Source organism: Alligator sinensis, unplaced genomic scaffold (genome assembly GCF_000455745.1).
Source record: "Alligator sinensis unplaced genomic scaffold, ASM45574v1 scaffold141_1, whole genome shotgun sequence".
In the NCBI taxonomy this organism is placed as follows: domain Eukaryota; kingdom Metazoa; phylum Chordata; order Crocodylia; family Alligatoridae; genus Alligator; species Alligator sinensis.
In genome coordinates this window covers 1,194,364-1,212,080 of record NW_005842221.1, presented here as the reverse complement: position 1 = coordinate 1,212,080, position 17,717 = coordinate 1,194,364, and the positions used below count along the sequence as shown (strand labels likewise).

General features: G+C 42.2%; 1 protein-coding gene across 1 annotated transcript in view; it reads right to left on the bottom strand.

The window, feature by feature from the left end:
- The window catches only part of EEA1 (early endosome antigen 1), a 265,467-nt gene that overhangs the window by 76,504 nt on the left and 171,246 nt on the right, over positions 1–17,717 (bottom strand). The window contains exon 4 of the mRNA XM_025208125.1: positions 6,614–6,741. Within this exon, the coding sequence (XP_025063910.1) occupies positions 6,614–6,741 (128 nt within the window). The remainder of the gene's footprint in view (positions 1–6,613; positions 6,742–17,717) is intronic.

Sequence of the window (17,717 nt, the reverse complement as noted above, 5' to 3'; positions counted from 1 at the left end):
CCCGCTAATTTGAAGGCCTGCTGTTTAAAACTAGGAGTCCATTACTCTCAAATTTCACTCTGGAGCCTGATTTTCTAAGCCACAGAGGAAACTGAGATCTGAGGCTAAAATACTTCCTAAACTTCTAATATCTTATGTCTGCTGGCTGAATTTTGAGGATCATATCCCACCACTGAAACACAGCATGTGTGCATGCATAATACAGCAGTTATTATAATGATGCCAACAGCTCATCATTTTTGGTTTGTACAATAGGAGCACCAAGGAACTCCAATCACAATTAGAAAGCACTACAGAACAACTGAGTCAAGGCAAGTTTAACTAGTGATTCAATGCTTGTATCCAATTACAGCAACAACAGGATTCAGGAGTTTCTCAGCTGGAAAAGTTTAACTACGTAATATTTTTACAGATATACGACTACTATGCCTTCCCCAAATCACAGACATTTCTTGTATGATGATCTCAGGGAGGGGAGGTTAGCTTATTTCACTTGGGAAGGAATTTACTCTACATTGGTGAAAACCACTTATGGCATATACATACACTACCATCATTTACTGCTCCACAGAGCATTATGCTCTAACATACCACACCTGCTCTGCTCACACTACCTCAAATCTGAAACAAAACAGCCACAAGGCACTGCACCTGCTAGCTAATTCAGTCTCCAATTAGCACAAGTGCAGTGCTGCATAAAACACAGCTACACACCTCATTTTGACAACAGTACATGTGGAAAAATGTGCCAAGTTTGAACACACTGCCTGGAGAAGTGAGCACACCTTACGATTTTTCACGCTTATGTTTTGCTGGCATACTTAGATTGATAAGTAGCCTTAAAAAAAAAATTAGACATCTAACAGTCAATAATGGCTGCAATAGAGTATCTGCTGGCAAAGATATTCTGGCAAAAGTTTCACAGCTGGCCTAGCTTATTCCTTATAGAGAACTGGACTGCATATAGCAGCAAAAGACTGTTTTGTCAATATGATCCAAATGATCACTAGAGGAGACTACTGGTATAGTCCTACCAGTATAACCTTGCTAGGCCACTCTTTTAAGTGTTAACAAGGCTTTATAGTAGAAGAAAGTGTCTCTACAGGGTGCTAGACCACTGTAACTAGACTGGTTCATGTTTACATCTTAAGATGACATCAAAAAACAAACAAATGGAAACATCTTCCCTGAGTAAATATTTCCTCAGACAGGCAAGATGTAGTTAAACAGTACTGGAATCTGGCCAGAACTACATAACAGATGCTCAGAGTATTGTGAACTGTACCATATGATCCTTAATTATTCAAAGCAGTGAAGAGCTGTTTCATATTTCACCCCAAAATGGTACATTTCAGCAGAGAAAATGTTATGCAAAACACTACCAAATACTTTCATATCACTGGAAAGAGGTGAAGACAGGAGGTTAGAACATCAGTTCCTCTGTAATAGTTGTCTTTGATAGTGAGAACAGAAAAAGTTAACATAGATTGTTAATGAAATTAAAAAGACAAGCAAGCAATATTCAAGGGACATATCTAGTTTAACAAATTACAGATTAACACAGTTGCATGCATTTATCTTTAAAGTGTTCACTTTTTTAAAATTTTCTGTAAAACTCTGATCTAAAAATATGCAATGCTATCCAAGAAACGCTGAAAATGCCACAACATCAGGAAAAATAGCCCATGTTTTATACAAGAGGTCTCATCTGACTTCTTCCACTCACAGAATGATCTCAGCCTCCAACCTTGTTCAATTTCTTACTGTTCTTAACATGAAAGGTAAAGAGAAGCCAAGCTCATAAAGGATAATTGCCAAAGCCCTGAACAATTTATATTCCACCAGCTAAAAGCCTGTGTGGATGGGAAAGTTATATTGTAAAAACTATTTGTTTAAATTCATATGAAATTATGTGTTTAAACTCAGATGAAACTCAACAGGGACAACTGCAAAGTCCTGCGTGTGGGGTGGAATAACTGAATGCACAAAAAGACCAGGGAATAAATGGACAGACCGCCGAGAAGGACCCGCGGGTTAGAGTAGCCCATTAGCTGAATATGAGCCAACAGCGTGCTTCTGTTGCAAAGAAAAAGAAAGGGGAAAAAGGAAAAAAGCCAACAGCATACTGAGCTCTAGTAACAGGAATGTTGTTTGCAAATCAAGGGAAGTGATTCATTTTTTCTCTTCAGCACTAGTGGGGCCATACCCAGAGTACTATGTCCCATTTTGGGCCCCACACTTCAAGAAGGATGTGGGCAGATCAGAGAAAGCACAGAGCAACAAAAATTATTAGGGGCATGGAAAGCATGACTTATAAAGGAAGGTAGAAAGAACTAGGGTTATTTACTCTGGGGAAGAGAAGGGAGGGGGGGATTTCATAACTGTCTTCAAATACCTGAAGGGCAATTATAAAGAGGATGGAGACTATTCTCTGTGGCCACAGGGGACAGGACAAAGAGCAAGTAAACTGAGGATATTTCAGTTGGAAATTAGGAGGAACTTTCTGACTATAATGGTGGTTAAAATCAGAGCAAGCTACCTAGAGAAGTTGTGGAAGCTCCATCCCTAGACATTTTGTCCAGGGCACAAACCCTGCTTGTTATGCCACTAACTGCATGACTATGCTATCCCCTCTTTGACCCAGTATGATCTAAATATCTCTTATGTGATTGCAAAAATGGCATCACCCCCACTCAATGAACCTATTCACAGTGTTTATACAAAGGTCACAAAGAACAATACCAGTTTATTGTACTTGAAAGCGAGCAGATTAACTCACTTTGCTCACTTTTCTTCCTTCCCAGCACACACACAGCTCAGATGTGATCTGAGTTGTATTCTGTGTTTTGTATCATCACATAAAATTCACTGCGTCCCAGTCCCTCAATTATGCAGCTCCACTAAAACAAGGAGTTGCTAAGGGCAGGATTTATCCTAAATAATCTTTATTACTGGTAATAATTAGAGGTTAAAGAGCCCAGCTCAACTCAGAGCATGTTGAATTAATAAGACTGTCACTAGAAAGTAAAATGAAAAGCATCTCCCACTCCTTTTTTGGGAAGGAATTTACTCTACATTGGTGAAAACCACTTATGGCATATACATACACTACCATCATTTACTGCTCCACAGAGCATTATGCTCTAACATACCACACCTGCTCTGCTCACACTACCTCAAATCTGAAACAAAACAGCCACAAGGCACTGCACCTGCTAGCTAATTCAGTCTCCAATTAGCACAAGTGCAGTGCTGCATAAAACACAGCTACACACCTCATTTTGACAACAGTACATGTGGAAAAATGTGCCAAGTTTGAACACACTGCCTGGAGAAGTGAGCACACCTTACGATTTTTCACGCTTATGTTTTGCTGGCATACTTAGATTGATAAGTAGCCTTAAAAAAAAAATTAGACATCTAACAGTCAATAATGGCTGCAATAGAGTATCTGCTGGCAAAGATATTCTGGCAAAAGTTTCACAGCTGGCCTAGCTTATTCCTTATAGAGAACTGGACTGCATATAGCAGCAAAAGACTGTTTTGTCAATATGATCCAAATGATCACTAGAGGAGACTACTGGTATAGTCCTACCAGTATAACCTTGCTAGGCCACTCTTTTAAGTGTTAACAAGGCTTTATAGTAGAAGAAAGTGTCTCTACAGGGTGCTAGACCACTGTAACTAGACTGGTTCATGTTTACATCTTAAGATGACATCAAAAAACAAACAAATGGAAACATCTTCCCTGAGTAAATATTTCCTCAGACAGGCAAGATGTAGTTAAACAGTACTGGAATCTGGCCAGAACTACATAACAGATGCTCAGAGTATTGTGAACTGTACCATATGATCCTTAATTATTCAAAGCAGTGAAGAGCTGTTTCATATTTCACCCCAAAATGGTACATTTCAGCAGAGAAAATGTTATGCAAAACACTACCAAATACTTTCATATCACTGGAAAGAGGTGAAGACAGGAGGTTAGAACATCAGTTCCTCTGTAATAGTTGTCTTTGATAGTGAGAACAGAAAAAGTTAACATAGATTGTTAATGAAATTAAAAAGACAAGCAAGCAATATTCAAGGGACATATCTAGTTTAACAAATTACAGATTAACACAGTTGCATGCATTTATCTTTAAAGTGTTCACTTTTTTAAAATTTTCTGTAAAACTCTGATCTAAAAATATGCAATGCTATCCAAGAAACGCTGAAAATGCCACAACATCAGGAAAAATAGCCCATGTTTTATACAAGAGGTCTCATCTGACTTCTTCCACTCACAGAATGATCTCAGCCTCCAACCTTGTTCAATTTCTTACTGTTCTTAACATGAAAGGTAAAGAGAAGCCAAGCTCATAAAGGATAATTGCCAAAGCCCTGAACAATTTATATTCCACCAGCTAAAAGCCTGTGTGGATGGGAAAGTTATATTGTAAAAACTATTTGTTTAAATTCATATGAAATTATGTGTTTAAACTCAGATGAAACTCAACAGGGACAACTGCAAAGTCCTGCGTGTGGGGTGGAATAACTGAATGCACAAAAAGACCAGGGAATAAATGGACAGACCGCCGAGAAGGACCCGCGGGTTAGAGTAGCCCATTAGCTGAATATGAGCCAACAGCGTGCTTCTGTTGCAAAGAAAAAGAAAGGGGAAAAAGGAAAAAAGCCAACAGCATACTGAGCTCTAGTAACAGGAATGTTGTTTGCAAATCAAGGGAAGTGATTCATTTTTTCTCTTCAGCACTAGTGGGGCCATACCCAGAGTACTATGTCCCATTTTGGGCCCCACACTTCAAGAAGGATGTGGGCAGATCAGAGAAAGCACAGAGCAACAAAAATTATTAGGGGCATGGAAAGCATGACTTATAAAGGAAGGTAGAAAGAACTAGGGTTATTTACTCTGGGGAAGAGAAGGGAGGGGGGGATTTCATAACTGTCTTCAAATACCTGAAGGGCAATTATAAAGAGGATGGAGACTATTCTCTGTGGCCACAGGGGACAGGACAAAGAGCAAGTAAACTGAGGATATTTCAGTTGGAAATTAGGAGGAACTTTCTGACTATAATGGTGGTTAAAATCAGAGCAAGCTACCTAGAGAAGTTGTGGAAGCTCCATCCCTAGACATTTTGTCCAGGGCACAAACCCTGCTTGTTATGCCACTAACTGCATGACTATGCTATCCCCTCTTTGACCCAGTATGATCTAAATATCTCTTATGTGATTGCAAAAATGGCATCACCCCCACTCAATGAACCTATTCACAGTGTTTATACAAAGGTCACAAAGAACAATACCAGTTTATTGTACTTGAAAGCGAGCAGATTAACTCACTTTGCTCACTTTTCTTCCTTCCCAGCACACACACAGCTCAGATGTGATCTGAGTTGTATTCTGTGTTTTGTATCATCACATAAAATTCACTGCGTCCCAGTCCCTCAATTATGCAGCTCCACTAAAACAAGGAGTTGCTAAGGGCAGGATTTATCCTAAATAATCTTTATTACTGGTAATAATTAGAGGTTAAAGAGCCCAGCTCAACTCAGAGCATGTTGAATTAATAAGACTGTCACTAGAAAGTAAAATGAAAAGCATCTCCCACTCCTTTTACTTGAAAATTGGGAATACTGATAAGCAGATGAAAAACATGGAATTGCACAATGCCAGTTTTACAGATTCCCTTTAAGAAGTATAAACCCACACCTGAAAATTCACTTCTACCCAAAGACCTAATTCCTTCTGTTGCTGTTTGTTACTTCCCAGATATTAATTTAACAAAGAAAGGTTGTGCAGTCTGTACCTTTTCTATACTGGCATCACACTCTTCCAGGCTGTACATAGCTACATTCAGCTGCTTATATTGACCCAAGTGTGCAACCAAGAGAATCATGCAAACCACAAAGTAGAAGCAATACAGGGTGCAATTTACAACAGCTCAATATATGCATTGACAAGGAAACAAAATGGAACAACTGGAATCCCACATCTCTCCCCCTCAGAGACAAAACATAAGCATGCAAATACAGTTTATGGGAATGTTCAAGCCACCCAAAAAGAGCTGCCCCAACAACTGTTGCAAAGAGCTGGTAAAAAGCTACCTACCACATCAAACCTTTATCAAAACCAAAATGCATCTTTTTAACCAAAAAGAATTAAGAAGGTATCTCAAAACGAGTACAGAATTTCTGGAGGACAGATGGGGCAGAAATACCCAATAGCCTGTGATTAGGGTACTTACCCAAACAAGGTGCACCTAAACTGGCAAGGCCCTTCCCTGTTAACCCTCAACAGAAAGTAATATTCTGCAACCTCAAAAATAATGGAATTGTTTTCTGACCAGCCATACTGCTACTATCAGATAAGGCTGATGCAGGTAGAAAATGATAGACTAAACAACACTATTACATACAGTTGATTTTCATCAATTGCTAGGACAGTATGAGGCAACACAGTATTAATTAGTCTTTTACTTGCATTTAGAAAAGGGGCATCAAAATGTAAACAGTTCACTGGAAAATTAACTGTTCAAATTAATACAGGATTCAGCATAATTAGAGGCTATTTACCACTGACACACAAGTGTATATGCAAATGAATGCCGCTCCACCTTTTGGGTGATGGATGACCTTCTCCTCCATGGCTTGAATCAATGCCAGATTCATGAACTGCTTCATAATGCTTGAAGAGTTCTTCAGCAGATCCATGAGATTTCATACACAGAGGACAAATAAAGCCCTATTGGGGAGGAAAAAAAGTTGTTTTTGGCTTTTCCCATACTACTCATTATAAGACTTTCACCAATACCATTTAACAGGACAAAATATTTAGGAGAGGGTGTTGACTCATGTGAAAACATATTTAAAAAAATATCCTAAAGACCTGCACAAACATTCTCTTCATTATTCAGTGCTGTTTTCCAAAAACAACTATACCATTTATAAATATTACTTCCTTAGCTAGAATATTTAATTCTATTAAATTAAATATGAAAACTAAAATTTCATTACAAAGAACTCAGCCACTATTTCAAAGGGTTTGGGGTATAGCTATGTTAAAAAAAGAAAAAAAGGACTACATGAAAGTTCCTTTAAAGGAACAGATCCCTCTTCTAACAACTTTGTTTAATTTTGAAAAACTGAGACCCTTAGAAAAGCCCACTCATGTTCATGATACCCATATCAAGCTCCTGCTTTTTATTCAAATACCTGATGGCTTGTAACACTAATAGCAAGGAAATAGAGAGGTATGGAATTACTTCTGGTTTTATATATATTGATGAAACCATAAGCAAGCCAGCTAGAGAACTACCTCATGCAAATTTATCTATTTTGTATAAATAAATTAGTACTATCCATTTAAACTCCAGAATACCTACAGCAGACATACAGTATTGCTTTTTACTTTGCCTGTACTCAATCTATCTAGGTTTGATTTATAATCAAGTTAAAGTGGTTGCCATGAAGTGCCCTTAAACAGTTTATAGATCTCCAGACTAGCCTTTAGCACAGTAACCACCTGTTTAACTAGAAGCCTATTAACTTGAGATTAAAGAATCTACAGTAGGCAAATCCTCTGTGTTTTGTATTTTTTGACGCTATCACTTTGTATAAGTGAGATTAAAGGGCTCTGCCCTCATTATTCGTTCTTCACATGCATTGTGTTTAAAAACACCCACTCTTCAGTGATATACAGAGTACATCTACACGTGCCAATTTAAGGTGCTTTAGCCCAATTTAAGGCACATGAAGGGCGCATGTCTAATGTGCACATGCTTAATGAGCATTAAAAATGATAACTTTAGGCTATTCATGCCTAAAATTGATACCTGCATAAAGCAGGTATCAAATTTAGGCTCAAATAGCTAACTTGCATTGGCAGTGTGTGTCCACTGACTTGGGACTAACTTGAGTCCCAAGTTGGTCCACACACTCATGTTAAGGCACATTAGCTCATGCACGTGTAGACGCTCGCCTAAATTGCCTTAACATGCATTAGGCCAGGGGTGGGCAAAATGTGGCCCGCCATGCCAGTCGATCCAGTCCATGGGGATCCTAAAAAATTTAGAAAATGAATATTGATCTGCCCCTGGCTGCCCATCACGTGGTCCTCGATGGCTTGCCAAAACTCAGTAAGTGGCCCTCCGTCAGAAATAATTGCCTGCCCCTGCATTAGGCACATGAGCATTAAGTTTAGGCACACATAAAAAGCATGTGTACACACACCCATACTATCATAAGCTATAATTCTGTATTTCAGCCTTAACATTGCAAACTTCACTTGCAGAAGTTAGAATGTTCCTGCAAATCTTACTGATATGTTTTTACATATTTTTTGCTCCTTTTCATAACAAAATTAGCATCTACGCTCCATTTGCTATACCATATCACAGGATTAAAAACAGTCATGCTGACGACTATACATTATGCGCAGGCTCACAGGCTGTCATACAACAGCCCATGGACCTACTCTCGTCAGCCAGTGACAACTTCAGACTCTCTAACAACACGAAGAAGACCTAAGTGATGTTTCAACCTGCACCTGGCACAACATCCCAGGAACCACGCATCTCAGTTAAAGGATAACAACTGTTGATGGTTGACAAGTTTGTCTATCTAGGCAGCATGTTTTCCCATGCTGTCCACATCGACAACTAAGTCAATGCGAGACTCGTGAAAGCCAGCGTGACCTTCGGCAGACTCAGTAAGTTGGTCTGAGACCACTGAGGCATTAGAATGTCAACAAAACTGAAGGTTTACAAAGCCATCATTCTCCCAACCCTCCTATATGCCTGCAAAACCTGGATTGCCTACCAGCATCATACCAAGAAACTAAACCACTTCCACCTGTGCTGCCTGCAAAAACTACTAAAGATCAAGTGGCAGGACAAGATCCCAGACACCGAGGTGCTCAGATCAGCTCTCCTCAGTATTCACGCTCTACTGAAACTGGCGCAGCTAAGATGAGCCAGCCACCTTTCGAGAATGCCCGAAACGAACGGCGAACTGTCAAATGGAGTACACTTTCACAGTGCAAAGAAGCAGTACAAGGTCACTCTTTAGTGACACCTTTAGAGTTTTCACATCGACCTGGAGTCGAGGGAGCAAATTGCTCGTGACCGTCCATCCTGGAGGTCATCAATTCAGAATGGAGCACTGGCCTTCGAACAGCAACGCATAGCAGAAGCAACGAAGGAACATGGCCAGGAAAATGAAAACCTCCTCTATCCAGTCCTCATTGCTCTCCTGCCCCTCCTGCAGCAGACTGTTCAAGGCAAAGATCAGGCTTATAAATCACCTACATACGCACGTGACGTAGCCTTCACTCCCCTCATTTCTCTTCCCTTTTTCTGTTTTATCCTCTCTCTTTCTTCCCTCCCTTTTTCTTTCCTACTTATTTTCTTTCTCCCCCCGATCCCTCACTGGATGTGGTTGTCTTCATCCGTGAAGGACAACAACACACATAACAGGATTAAATTAAGTTTAAGGCAAAGCTAATAGTATATCACCTACACTGCATGTTGTGTTTTAAGTAGATCACTAAATAGCATGGCACTCCCTCTCCACCCATCTATTACTTGCTATTTGTGACTAGTAAAACAAAAGCTTGAGTTTTATTTAAATCCAAGGTTATCTACTTAGTATATTTATAAAAGATTGTGGAGGGCCCTAGACCATTGGATGGGAACATCTTAATTTAAGCTCAAGATACAGCCATTATAGCAAAAAAACCTTTTCCCATTTTGTGAATATTCTTTTGAAAACATATGTTTAAAGAAAATAAACATGCTAGGTCTGTAAACAATTCCAAACGAATTAATCTCAATGAGTCCATTACATTCAAAAGTTCTCTTAAGATGTAATGCTTAAAAAATGCTAGTGTTGAGAAGATATTCAACGTGTTCATGTCTAAACCTACACTTCCCACAAAGGGTATGTGTAGACATGCTGTGCGCTTTCTCTCTCTCCTTTCCTAATAATTGATTCATCTAAAGCATTAAGTGGTGTGTGAGTGTACTTTTCATTGTAGAATGGAAGAATGGATTCTGAAAAGGTCTTACCATGTGATGTTGATGCTGTGATAACAGAGTTGATAGCCACATAAAAGGAAAGAGTTCATTCTTTTGCTCTTAGCCTAGTCAACCAGCTGCCTTTTACAGCAGTACAGAGTCATGTCAGGGACAACATACTGAAACAATGCAAAAGGAAAATTTAACTGCCACTTCCATTGTGCAGCACAATGCTCCAGGCTCCATCTCTCCCAAGTGTACCTAAATTCCAACTCTGAGATATTCTTTAGAATACTATGTTAGCATCTTGATTGTTAGCCACTTGATTATAGGAATTGGATCAACTTTGAGAGAAGATATCAAACACAGACAGTAGCAACATAAAACAGATTTTCCAGTGAGGTCTGAGTTACTGAACTGCTGACCATGAAATAAACACAAAAATCTGTGGTACCCAAATTAATTAGATTATTATGATATACATGTCGCATGCTGGCAAAATGCCGATGTTAAAACTATAATATTCATAATAAAGTTACTTAGGTAAGCCTCAGGGTCAAATTCTCAGCTGGGTCAAACTGGCATAGCTCCAATAAATGGCCCACTCTGCTTTGGGGAAGGAATTAAGTCAGCAAGATCTATTTTTTTCAAATTGCTCCCATGCCAACACTTTGCAAGATGCTCTTCAGAAGTTAAAGACTTGACTTGAGCTATATTAATTTACACTACCTGAGAATCTGCCTTTTTTAGAACAGAGGTTAGAAATGCTCTCTAAATGGATTTGTACTTCAGCTGTAAACACTCAGCCTCTGATGCACCTTGGGAGCAATTTTGTAAATATATATTTTTAATTTAAGGTGGGAAGAAAACAGCTGGTTTGAGATCCTTACATGGGACGGCGAGGCGCTTACATAACTAAAGGGCTGATTTTTATAAAATTGGCACACTGTTACATTTTTTTTTTTGAGGGGAAAGTAGCCACGTACTATGACATGCACTAACTTTTCCACACATACTACAGTTAGGAGTTGACATTTCATAAATTTTATCAAAATATTTATACAATATAGTAACAACTCCCAAAAGATAGCAGTGAAGAACTGAAACAGACTGAATACTTTTTACAAAGCTAACTAGGTTTCCTTTTATGTCTCTAAGCAATGGGGTGGGTTTGTAACACTTAGGCTAGGGACAAACATTACATATAAACCAGTTTATAGAAACCAATTTAAAGCTGTAACAGAACAGATGTTCAGTGCACATAAAGCAGTTTGAAAATGACTGAAACTGGTTTGAGATAAACCTGGTTGAATGTATCATCAGACCTAACTGATTTGGCTCAAACTGGTTTATGCAATGTCTGTCCCAGACCCCTTGCTGGTTTAAGATAAACCAGAGACCCCCAGCATCCCAGCATGCTCTCTGGGCTGGGCAGGGCTTTCTGTTCCATAGCAGGGCTGGCTGGCCCCTCCCCTCTGCACCCTGGCTGCAGCTCAGCAAAGATTTGCAGGCACAGAGTGTCTGCCTAGCTTCTCCCTGCTAAACAGGGATTATTGCCCCCTCACCTCTGCCTTACACAGACACCTCAGCATTAGCTGGCTGTGGTCTGTGCTATGCAAGAGGACAGGCAGACCAGCTTTTTGGAACTAATCAACGGGTAGTTTACTGTCCTTCCTTGGAAGAGCTGTTTAAGAAGAGCTCCATTAGTTAATGGAGAGAGGCTTGGTTTTCTTACTGAGTTGATAAACACTGAGTTAAGGGTGATAAGCATTCCTTGCTGGGCTGCAGGGGGGGGGGGGCAGAATAATCAGAGCACCCTGCTAAGATCTGGCCACACATCCTTCAGCTGTGCCTTGTGGAAGCAAAAGGGAAGGCTGCTCTAGTGTCCTCCAGCTTGTAGTCTGAGCCACTGCAGGCATGTGCCTGCATTTCTGGGATGTCTGCCTGGTTACAAAACTGATTTTAGCCTAGCCAAGTTAGACTAACCTGCAAAGACTGAATCAACGCAGGCTCAGGTTTTTTAAATGTCTGTCCCTAGCCTTAATGGTAGAATTTCTGGTGAAAATCAGAAAAAGCATGCACCACTTCAGAAAAGCCAGTAGCCTGCCTATGAGGACGCTAAGTTAGAATGAGGGACACCCCTTATTTGAGTCTCTTTTTCAACTAAATCAGGCATCTTTTAACCTACATCTCCCGCCAAGTGAGTACCCCACTCACAGAGCCATGGTTATTCTTAGATAGGTATCTTGCCAGGCAACAAATTTCAGGGAGTCTTGGTTTCATCCCAGTACAGAAAAGGACTTTTTTTTGGAAAGCTGAGGAGCTTTGTTGGAAATAGTTTTCCACCCAGTTCAACTTTTACTACCTAAAATGTCAGTAAACATAATAACGTAATAACAAATGTCAATAACCACAGAGGCTAATTTATCTGCCTTTGGAAGGGAATCTTACAACAAAAAATGATATCAATTCACCCTGTCTATATGTATAGCCAATTTTTTGCTAAGATTTACTTGCAGCCTTATTAATAAATCCTTCAATCAATCAATAAATATAATAATTGATCTACTTGAATTTCCTGGTGTCCTCTCACATAAAAGAGAAAGCATTTGAGGCAATTCAAATGTAAAATTAATTTAAGCTTAATAATTATATTTTTGTGCATCACTGATGGACAGCTTCCCTGCCACCACTGTCTGCCCACCCAGCACCCCACCACAGTTTGGCTGCACAGACAGCACCTACCAGTATGGCCAGGGTGGGCCCCCAATTGCAGCAGTTGGGAAGCTGTAAGGGTAGCGCTTTGTGCCTGGTACACGGTGTCGTGCTGCACCACCGCCACTGAGGAACATTGAGGAGGCTGCGCCCAGGTCAGTGCCTGGTGGCCCGGGGGACGCAGGTTACGGCGCTCAGGGCTGAGGGTGTGAGCCCGTGCTGTGTGCACCACTGAGGGCCAGGTCTTACCTGGCCACCACTCTCCAGCTGGTAGAAGGGGCCGCCAGGCAGGAGCTGATGCCCCAGCTGCATGCTCAGCTCAGTTCTGCCCCAGGCCAGAGCAGACGCACTCAAACCCCTTCCCTGCCCCCATCCCCCAATTTGGGTCTCTCTGCTTGGTGGGGCTCACAGCCAGGACGGTGCCGCCACAATCCGTGTGTGTGTGTCTCCCCATCTGAGCTCAGAGCCATTTCCCTCCCCCCAATCTGACCTTTGCTTCTGGGCTGCCCCAAGCGAAACTCCAGCCCTGATGGCTGAGAAGGCGCAGCAGGATCACCCCCTGGCTGGGAGGAGAGTCTCTGAGAGTCCTGGGCTGTGCTGAGCCATGAGCAGGGGAGAAAAAAAAAAAAAAAAAAAAAAAAAAAAATCGGACAGACCCCAGCTGGACCTGTCCCTGCAGGCCAGGGTGGGGGTTTAAACCCCTCCCCAGTCATACTCAGCCTGCCAGGGTCTGGGCATGCCCCCCCCTCAGTTGAGCTTCCCTGCAGCCTGAAGGGAAGGCATTGCTCACATTTGCACTCCACCCCCCTGGCTTCTAGCCTGGGCCACTGCAGGCATGTGGCTGCATTTCCGGAACCAAAAGTGAATGCCTATTCATTTGCTTGTTGGTTCAATCTGCGCAGGTTAAACTAACCTGCAAATATTGAATCAATTCAGGCTCAGGCTTTTTGAATGTCTGTACTTAGCCTGAAACACCAGTTTCATGTCCACAGTTTCAGTTTTCATTCATTGCAGCTGACAAATAGCCTGCTGTTGCCTAAAAAAGCACATGCTTCAGAATCATTTAGCCTGTAAGGCAAAGATTGGCAACATACAGCCCCCAGGCCAGATTCAGCCCAGAAAGAGGTCGAATCTGACTCAGCCTGTGTTGCATGGAGGATCAGGCAGCATACAACCGCAAAGAGCTGCATACAGCTACATGGAGCTGCTCAGAACCCTGCAGAACCATGTGCCTGTGCTTACCTCACTGCAGAAGGGCCAGGTATCTACAAAAAGAATAAGCACAAGCAGCTTGAGCACCCTAGGTGGCAGAGATTTGCTTTATGCAGGACACTAGGTCACAAGCTCTGGCCTAGGGCAGCAAAGTGTTGCCAATCCTTGTCCCTTGTTCTAAGGTGCCACTCTGGCCTACCTTCTGTCTGACTTCAGACTTACACAGCTAACCACTCATCTGAAATAGCACCTGTCTTACTTCTACAGTTACTCTTACTAAGCCCCTAATTTCACAGAAACACAAATGTTATGAGCAAGTTGAAAACTGGGCTCAGGGAGAAGCCGTAATTTTTACCTAGAAAGCATCTTTATTCCCAAAAAGGGTTTTGTGAAAATCAATCCCATATTTAGCATTCACTTTTGCATGGAAGTCAAAGACTTCCATAATTGTCACTAACGAATGACCATGAAAGCAGGTATGATACACAAACATATCATCAAAACAAATTCTGATGTGGTCTGATCACAGACCACCGACACAGGTCACAGCTCCCTGTAAACATCTAGGACCTGATTATATTGAGGATCAATATAAGCAAGATGACATGAATGCTTTTCAGAGCTGTAAGGTAAACAGTGGTTTCCTGGATTTATTTTTTGAACACTAACCAAGGCAATTAATTGAATTCCCAGGAAGTTCTCCAGGATAGATTAAACTGCTTGCCGAAGCATCCCAAGAGTGAGCTAATGTATGATCATTTACTTCAAAAGGCTTATGTAGTGACCGAAAAACTGCACTGGACTTTAAGTTAAAAGTACAAGCAAATGAGGTTAGGGACTGACAGTGGATTCAAATCTATTCTTTGTACCAGTCAAAACACAACACACAAACTGATATGAAGGATAATGAAATGCGGATCTTCCTAGACAATACAGGTCCTGAAAGAAATGGTGTAAAAGACACTTTACTCAATATATCTGCACCTACTTTCATTCTTTATCTTATCCATTTACCTCTGACTACCAAAAAAAGAAAAAAAAAAATGTTATGTTTTACTCAAGTAGTACTGCAGACTCAACGCAGCTTTACAAGGAAGAGCTGGAATCTGTTTTGGCATGCATATAAACTTAATTGTTAATTAAGATTTTCCTGTAGCTTTTGTATTACCGTTGATGAGACATGAGCCAGAAACAACTGAGCTTGAATTTTATCTGCCAGGTTCAATGTGCAAGACCTGCCAACTAGAAGAAAGTAAACTCTTTAACTTGTCGACAGCTCATTAAGGAGCAAAAAAAGCAACAGAAACTTTGAACTATATGAAATTAGATATTAAGTAGCAGTTCTGTAAAACTGCATGCAAGTAGGAAATTTGCTTTTATCAGTCATCCACCATCTTTGAATGTGAACGCTTAAGTTCCAGGCTACTATACACAATCACTGGAGTCCTGGTTGCTTTGTAAATGAAACAAATAAAGGGTCCCAAGGATGGAAGACACTTGCACTGTGACTGGAATGAATGGCACAGAGGCCTCAAGCTCACTAGCATAATAAAGCATGAGCTAGCAGGGCACCACCCTGTTCCAACTTATAGGAGACACCAGAACGGCATCCCCCAGTACCATACCACTGCCATAAGCAGCAGCAACAGCAAGGGACTGACATGCTCAATGCCTTTTTTACCTCAGTCTTCACAGGCAAATTCAGCTCCCAGACTATTGCACCAGGCAGCACAGTTTGGGGGAGGAGGTGAGCAGCCCTAAGTGTTGAAAGAACGGGTTAGGGACTATTTAGAAAAAGCTGGACATATACAACTCCATGGGGCCCAATGGGAGGCACCTGAGGGTGCTGAGGGAGTTGGCTGATGAGAATGCAGAGCCATTGGACATCATCTTTGAAAACTTATGGCAATCAGGAGAAGTCCCGGATGATTGGAAAAAGGCAAACATAGTGCCCATATTTAAGAAAGGGAAGAAAGAGGATCCAGGGAACCACAGACCAGTCAGCCTCACCTCAGTCCCTAAAAAAAATCATGGAGCAGATCCTCAAGGAATCCATTTCATAGTTTCATAGTTTTAGGGTCGGAAGGGACCTAATAGATCTTCTAGCCCGACCCCCACGCCAGGGCGGGAGAACAACAAAAAACCCTAAAAACAAAAACGGGACTCAAATTTCTAAGAACTTGGAGAAAAAGGAACAGCTCGCAAGGATTCACCAGGGCCAAATCAGGCCACACCAACCTGACTGCTTTCCATGATGAAATGACTGGCTCTGTGGATGCAGGGAGACTGGCATATGTGGTATACCTTGATTTTAGTAAGGCTTTTGATACGGTTTCCCACAACATTCTCACAGACAAGCTAAGGAAGTATGGGCTGGATGAATGGACTGTAAGGTGGACAGAAAACTGGCAGAAGCATCAGGCTCAAAGGGTAATAATCAATGGCTCAATATCTAGTTGGCAGCTGGTATCAAGTAGAGTGCCCTAAAGGTCGGTTCCAGGGCCAGTTGTGTTTAATGTCTTCATCAATGACCTGGAAGATGGCATAGAGAACACCCTCAGCAAGTCTCCAGATGACACCAAGTGGAGGGGGAGTAGCAGATATGCTGGAGGGTAGGGCTAGGATTGAGAGTGACTTAGACAAAGAGGAGACTTGGGCCAAAAGAAACCTCATAAGGTTCAATAAGGACGAGTGCAAAGTCCTGCACTTACGACGGAACAATCCCACGTACCAGAACAGACTGGGGACTGGCTGGCTGGGCAACAAAAATGATCAGGAGGCTGGGGCACATGACTTGTGAAGAAGGACCGAGGGAACTGAGCTTATTTAGTCTACAGAAGAGAAGACAAAGGGAGGATTTAATAACAGCCTTCCACTACCTGAAGAGGGCGGGGGTCGAAAGAGGATGGAGCTAGACTGTTCTCACTGGTAGTAAATGACAGAACAAGGAGCAACAGTCTCAAGTGGCAGCATGGGAAGTTTATGTCAGATACTAGGAAGAATTCTCTCACTAGGAGGGTAGTAAAACACTGAAACAGTTTATCCAGAGAGGTGGTAGAAGCTCCATCCTTCGATGCTTTCAAAACCTGGCTAGACAAAGCTTTGGCTGGGGTGATCTAGTTGGGGATGGTGCTGCTTTGAGGAGGTCAGACTACATGACCTCCTAAGGTCCTTTCCAACCCTAATTTTCTATGATTCTGTGACTGAGTCTCTGGGGCAGGTAAGACTCCCAACCTCACCTACGACCCCCCTGCCCCATGCTCAGCACCTCCTCCTCTCAGACAGGATTTTGTCCAGACAGGGTTCTGCTTCACCCTATTTAAGCATAATTGTGACGGCGATGGGCTGCCGTCATGGGTACAGGCAGAGGATAGTCAGGACAAGGGGGCAACAACACCTCCTCAAGAAAGCCACGGGCTGGGCTACTCACCCCCGGGAGGGACAGCGGCGTCGGAGCTGGGACGGCAGCAGCAGACGCGGCCGCCATTATGGCCGTGCGAGTCGGCACTACGCTGGCTGTTTAAACAGCTGTTCACAACAAGGGGAGCAGCTGAGCCAATCGCGGCAGTCGTTGCGGCTGCCGCGGGAAGTTTAAAAGCCCCGACAAACCCCGCGGTAAGGGGGAAGCCAGGGGAGGAGAGAGGAGGCGTGTAGCACGTCGCTGCCGCTGCGGCTTCCCCAAAGCCAGAGCCTCAGACAGGCAACTGGGCATCAGTCCAGCGGCTGAGGCGAGAGCCGGAAGCCCCGGTCGGGGCAAGAGGGGGGACTCCCAGCGGTT